This window comes from Gouania willdenowi, chromosome 13 (assembly GCF_900634775.1).
Source record: "Gouania willdenowi chromosome 13, fGouWil2.1, whole genome shotgun sequence".
NCBI lineage: Eukaryota > Metazoa > Chordata > Actinopteri > Blenniiformes > Gobiesocidae > Gouania > Gouania willdenowi.
Genome location: NC_041056.1, coordinates 41,269,641 through 41,276,623, shown reverse-complemented (window position 1 = coordinate 41,276,623; position 6,983 = coordinate 41,269,641). Strand labels below are relative to the sequence as shown.

Here is a 6,983-nt window from a genome sequence, read left to right as displayed (position 1 = left end):
GCCTCAATGCTAACATGTAGCAGCTCGCGCCTCAATGCTAACATGTAGCAGCTCGCGCCTCAATGCTAACATGTAGCAGCTCGCGCCTCAATACTAACATGTAGCCGCTCGCGCCTCAATGCTAACATGTAGCAGCTCGTGCCTCAATGCTAACATGTAGCAGCTCGCGCCTCAATGCTAACATGTAGCAGCTCGCGCCACAATGCTAATATGTAGCAGCTCACGCCTCAATGCTAATATGTAGCAGCTCGCGCCACAATGCTAATATGTAGCAGCTCACGCCTCAATACTAACATGTAGCCGCTCGTGCCTCAATGCTAACATGTAGCAGCTCGCGCCTCAATGCTAACATGTAGCAGCTAGCAGGGAAAAAGCAACATGTTTGGTGTTCAATAACTGTATTGATCAGAAAAGTGCTCTTGCTGCTTATTATGTGATAACTTATAGCACTACATCTTGTATTTCATTAATATTTTCTATTATTTGGATATACAGAAGTACACACCAATATTCCTCCTGATGGTCTAAACCAGTGTTTTTCAAATGGGGGTATGTGTAACCCTAGGGGTACGTGATGGCACAGCAGGGGGTACATGAGAGTGGTAAATTAATAAAGTGTCCCCCCCAGGCGTGATCAAAAATATAGAAATAAATCTGTCCAAGAGCAACTAAATCAATGTTTTTCAACCTTGGGGTCGGGACCTCATGTGGGGTCACCTGGAGTTTAAATGAGGTCGCCTGAAAATTCAGGAAAAATTAAAAAGGATTTTTGAAATTGTTTAATTAAAACAATACACAATCTTAAACAACTGTATTTCTATATTTCTAAAACAATAAATGACTTTATAAAGACACTGTTAGCTTTTGATCTGCCTCAATAATATCAATCATTTAAATGAAGTTGAGAACTTTTCTCAGTAATTTTTAGGTGAATTAATTAGATTAATGAATCACACAATTTCTTTAATCTCTTGACAGCACTAATTAAACAGACATGATGATCAGTAAACATTCCTTGTGCAAAATCAATAAATAAAAAAAAACCTCTTCAACGTCAGTAAAACACGTCATTATTAATTAACTATTGTTTTCACACCAAACGTTAAATATTTTTGCATCAGATTCTATTTTAAAATATTTAATACTTATTGACCGACTTATGTAGAGTATCTGAGTGATAAAAACATCATTTTTATAAGATCCATCATTGTGTGTCATAGATACACGTATGAGGCGGGAAATTAAAGTGTTTGTAATTTTACTTTTATATTTGTATATAGGAGCAGTTATTTCTTTGTAATTAATTTTTTTCCTGCTTTTGCAAGAAGATTTTCTTACATATATTGTGTTATTTTTGCATTGAAATGGTACAAGTTTGAATATATATACTGTGTGTGTATATATATATATATATATATATATATATATATATATATATATATATATATGAATTCTGATTATTGTTTAAATTTTGACCTTAATTAAAAAAAAAAATGTCAAAAGCTTTTGCTTATTCTTTAATTCCTTCCACATGTTTTAACAATACAATTATACAGAAAATCAATAAAATAAATTATAATTATGATGGCAGAAATAAATGTAAATCAATATTAAAAGAAAATTATACAATACATTACAATATCTGTTTGAAAGACAACTAAATTAATTACAGAAAATATCCACAACACTGTCAAATGCAAACTTTCTTTAGTTTAAGCGTTTTTTTGTTCATCGTTTCATTTTAGTTCAATTCTGTGAAACTGACTCTAAAACCACAGGAAATAGTCAAAGTTTAATGACTTTTAAAATAAAATCACAAAAAGCAGAAACTTCTTCTGTTTTACATGAATAATTAAAATGGTACACATCTTCTTTTTCTTCTTTCTTGGTTATTGGCGTGTAACTGGAACAGGTGTTTATATGTTTTATTTCATTATTACTTTAATACCCATAAAGGGATTTACACTCAATGGCCCTCATTTATCAACCTTGTGTGAAAATATGAGTTGACATTGTGTCATAGGACGAGACATTGTTGATAAATGCGGCGGCTGAATTTGATCGTCAATAACATGTTACGCCGGGACGCTAAAAAGGACAGAGAAAACATTATTGTGTAAATTACCAAATAATCCAATTTGTAGATATCTTAAATTCACAAATATAATGACACTGCACAATGTGCATATTGATATTGTGCATATTTTATGGGCTTACCGTTGAATGCAGTCATTTTTAATTGCAAATTGTAAAAATAAGTTAAAATTTTTCCACAAATCTTGCAATTTCTCACAAACAATTCCACAAAATTCCTTTAAACTACACAAAAATTGGTTATAAAATGAATAATTAATGAAGTGAAGATCCGTCATCGACCCCCCCCCCCCCCCCCCCCAATATTTGGCCCCTGAACTAAAATAAGTTTGACGCCCCTGTAGTAGACTGTGGTAGTATATACTCAGAGTTAGTGCATAGTACTGAGTGGAACATTTCGAGTGATGTCACAGGTGAGGCATCACTGCTCTCCGCCTCCTCTCGCTCTTTTTCAATATATTTGAACAAAAAAAATGCATAAATTCAATTTACGAGGCGTCTACGTACGTGTCCACTAACCAGGGTTGGGTTCAATTACAATTGTAATTGCGTAACTGATAATTATTTATAATTATGTAATTAAATAGTGATTGGAGTTTAGATAATTGACTTTGTAATTGTCAGAAAATTTCTACAAAATTTTATTTTATATTACGAATAACAAAAATTATAATTTAAAGCAAAACTGGGGAACCATGCTACAGTTCTATGTACTGTAGTTAACAATTAATAAACTATGTTTCACATCAAGTTTGACCACATTTTACAATTAAAATAAATTAAAAAAAACTAAATGGAGGATTATACCAAACCAAAAATATTAAAACCTATATTTTAATTGATTAGGAAGGCTAACAAAATAACATGTAATCCTGATTGAATTGTAATTGAACATGGATAATTGAAAACGTAATTGTAACTGATAAATGTAATTGACCCCAACCCTGCTACTAAGCTTGTAAGAAAAAAATCGATTTGGCAATATATCGCAATATTTCACCACGTGATTATCGCATCGATTAAAAAAAAATCCTAATTTATATTTTTTATAAAGAGAAAAAAATCATTTGTCGCTAACATGCGTAGCACGTAAACTCCCAGTCACTAGGTGTCAGTGAACGCACCATCAGACCTTATTAAACTACATCACTCCACAATGCATTTTATTTTGGAAGTTGCACTTTATTTTTAATAAATCATACTGGGCAGATGTATGTGGTTATTAAATATATATATATATATATATATATATATATATATATATATATAAATTAAGAACTTAAAAGAATCACTTTTTGTGAAAAATTTAATAAAAAAAAATAATTAAAATATAAAGATATTAAAATAATATTTGCATTTGAATTAAAGTTAGTTACCATTTACTCGTTCTTACAAGTTAAAAAAATGTATTTCATACCATTTTGTACTTGTTAAGAGTGAAATCTGTAATTATTGATATTTCCATGTATATCGCATTGTTTAGTATTGGGATATATCGTATTGTGACATGTAAATCGTGAATCTTATTGTATTATATCGTCAGATTCATGTCAATGTAGTGTCTATGGGTCACAAATCTTGTTATTTTATTGGTTCATTTTATCGCTTCATTTTAAAGCCAATATCGATAATATCGTGCATCACTAATAAAAAATAAATCAATAGGTAACACTAGCATTCTAATAGAAGTTTGTTAGTTTATTTCACGATGACACTCAAGTGTTTGCTGTTGTCATGAGTGGGGTTTTATTTCTTTACCTTTTCAGAGCCATAAGCGTAACTTAAAGGTGAGTGGGGATTGTGCTCTGCTCCCATTGGCTGATCACTGATCCATGTGATTAAACGTGTTTCACACACTGCAGAGGAATGGCCTTCACACCAGTAGAATACTGGGACCACTTCACATTCAACACTGGGACGTGTCCGACCGTCTCCACACAAGGCACGGCTCCCGATTGGTCCGCTGAGCATCCTTCACCGTCACAGCTTAGCTAGGCTACACGTCTGTTAGCTATTAGCATATTTAGAGGCTGGACACGCCTAATGTGGAGCTGAATCAGAGAATGAGGGGAGAATAATTCACACGTAGAATCATTTCTGTGTTGCTACTTCACTACCATTCCAAAACCTTCCACCTTGTTGATGCTGAGTCACTGTTTGAGTTCTAGGTTCGTAGCAGCGCTCCAAACAGCAGAAGGCGCTAACCGTTTAGGAGGTAGACCACCATCTCATAGGTGCACATCATGATGGCGGTGTTGGGGATCTGACGGACCAGGTGGGTGATGAGTCCACGGTACAGCGCGCGGTAACCCTCCTCTTTGGGAACCATGGTTAGAGTCTTGAGGAAGGAGCGATACTTGGAGCCTTCTTCACGTAGCCGAGTACGGATTACTTCTGTAGACCAAGAATAAGAGTGTGTGAGACACTTCTCACATGTTTGAACTGTGAAGGTTTAAATGAGTGAATAAGCTTTGGATCATCCTTTAATAATCTTTGATTAATGGGAACAATCAAATGTTCAAAAACAAAGATATTGTCATTCACACAACGGAATGTAGGTAAAGTGCCGTGCCCAAGGACACAACGACAATGACTTGGATAGAGCAGAACCCCCAACCCTTCGGTTATTGGATGACCCACTCTACCACGGAATACTTTAATTCAGAATTTAAAAACATATAACCGTGGTCATCGTGTGATATTCAGGGTTGTTGAGTGTAAAGGCCTCTACAATGGCGCCCCCTACACTCAGTGTTCAGCAATGTAGGGGGTTTAATCTGTACATTGTAATAATTGTTGCACACGTGCGTGCGTCCTCTGCGAGTGTGCGTAAAATGATCTAAGCCTGTCCTTTTCACCAGGAGGTTAGGATAAAATAATCTAAGTCTGTCCTTCTCACCGTGAGGTTAGGATAAAATAATCTAAGCCTGTCCTTCTCACCGTGAGGTTAGGATAAAATAATCTAAGTCTGTCCTTCTCACCGTGAGGTTAGGATAAAATAATCTAAGTCTGTCCTTCTCACCGTGAGGTTAGGATAAAATAATCTAAGTCTGTCCTTCTCACCGTGAGGTTAGGATAAAATAATCTAAGTCTGTCCTTCTCACCGTGAGGTTAGGATAAAATAATCTAAGCCTGTCCTTCTCACCGTGAGGATAAGCAATAGTTGTGGCACAGGTCTTGGAGGTGGCAGCAGCGAGCATCATTCCCACAAAGTCTGAAACATCTTTTGAAGGATCCTCTTCCTCATCCATGTTCTGCGGCGCTTTGGCGTCCAGCAGGCGTCGCTTGATGCTCTCGTAAATGACGAAGTGGATCACAGTCTCTGAGATGCCCACGTAAGACGCCGACATTCCTCTGTAGAAGCCCCGGAAGCCGTCGGCCTGGTACACCCGACGCATGCAGTCCCACGCACTCATCCGACTCTCCCCTCGGTTCCTGCAGAGACACAGTCACAAGCATCAGACACGGATGATGTGTTTCCTGTGTGACACCGGGTTGCGGTTACAGAGAGAACATTCATGGAACCGTCAGAGGTGCGTCAAGCAGAAATGCTGAGTAGGTAGTTTCACCTGTGCTCATATCTAAACTATAATCGTGATTAAATGGAATCAATTATCATTTAAGTGATTACAATTATGATTGAGTCTGCGTGTGAAGTAGATTACCAAAACAGACTCAAGCATTAATCTCAGTAAACATACGAATCCTTTGAGTTGACTTGTATCTTTAATTTCTGAGTTCGATAGTGGACAAAGGATCTAAGTGTGTGTATGTGTGTGTGCACACATTGAGCTCGGTAGCACAGGTTATTAGCGGGGTTATATGGTTTTCTGTGAAAGCAAAGGCAAAAAAGTGACATCAGTAATAATGTGGGCTTTTTTCTAAATTAATTTTGTTTAATTAGTTTTAATAATCAATTTTCATCTGTTCTGAATGTGTGTCTGCTTATGCTTAAATGACAGCTGAGGTTTGTTTAATAATTATTTTCAGGCTTTTGCTGCTGCTCCACTAATCCACTCAGATTATCTACACGAGCTCAGACCTGACGTGAGATCTGATCGTAGCGTACCATCACCTCTAAATTGATAAATACCAAAGTTTGGTGAATTTGCTGGATCGTACGTTGTACGCCCAAATCTGAACATACCGACAGTTGATAAATGAGGCCCACAGTGAGCACTGAGTGTGTTACTAAGTTTCAGAGGCATTCTGGGAGAAAACGGAACCTTTGGACATGATGAAATGTGTGTGTTGTGTCTACCTTGCATCCAGCTGTAAACGTGTCTTTATGAGCCAGATTGGATTGGTCGCTGTGATGGCTGTAAAACCTGAGGATGAATAATAACAAACAAACAATAATAAAGACTAAGCAGTGACCTGACTGTAATAAACTCATCTAGATTTACAATCTATAATCTTTATGTTAGTTATGAAGAGGGTTGAGTTTATCCAGTTCATGTGAGAGAGTCATAAACACCAGCAGTGCTTAGTCAGTCTTATCCAGAGGCCAACAGAGGACACACTAATGAGGGTTTGTTACACATTTCATATAGAGCCGTATTCTCTGCTCTGGACTTAAAACTGATTTCAGAGTTTCTGAAAAATCTATGTTTATGTATGATTTTTTTGAAATGCAAAAAAATACTAGTCTTTTACTATGGTCTACTGCAGGTGGTCATTCATATACATTAATGTATATAATTCCCTCCTTCGTCCTATAGACCCCTATACAAATGGAAATGATCACCGACTGCACCCAGCCAATAGGCTTTGACTTCATGTTTTTGAGACTGTCAATCAAAGTGAATGTAGAACTGTGCATGGGAACAAGGCCGCGTGTCACAACAGCAAACAGGTAAATAGGATTTTGGCTCTTACCTGACCCATAG

The 6,983-nt window shown here is 36.5% G+C and overlaps 1 protein-coding gene across 2 annotated transcripts in view; it reads right to left on the bottom strand.

Annotated features, from left to right (window-relative positions):
• Positions 1 to 1,427: 1,427 nt before the first annotated feature.
• LOC114474751 (solute carrier family 25 member 36-A) overlaps positions 1,428 to 6,983 on the bottom strand; it is a 45,069-nt gene continuing 39,513 nt past the window's right edge. The window contains exons 5-8 of one of the 2 annotated variants that reach the window (XR_003675390.1): positions 6,356 to 6,422; positions 5,240 to 5,529; positions 3,853 to 4,488; positions 1,428 to 2,088 (exon numbers count right to left, since the gene is read on the bottom strand). Coding sequence is in view for 1 of the 2 variants with exons in the window: in XM_028465256.1 (XP_028321057.1) it covers positions 4,295 to 4,488; positions 5,240 to 5,529; positions 6,356 to 6,422 (551 nt within the window). In the remaining variant the exon portion in view is untranslated. Of the gene's footprint in view, positions 2,089 to 3,520; positions 4,489 to 5,239; positions 5,530 to 6,355; positions 6,423 to 6,983 lie in introns of those variants that run through there. The other variant, XM_028465256.1, reaches the window with a different exon arrangement.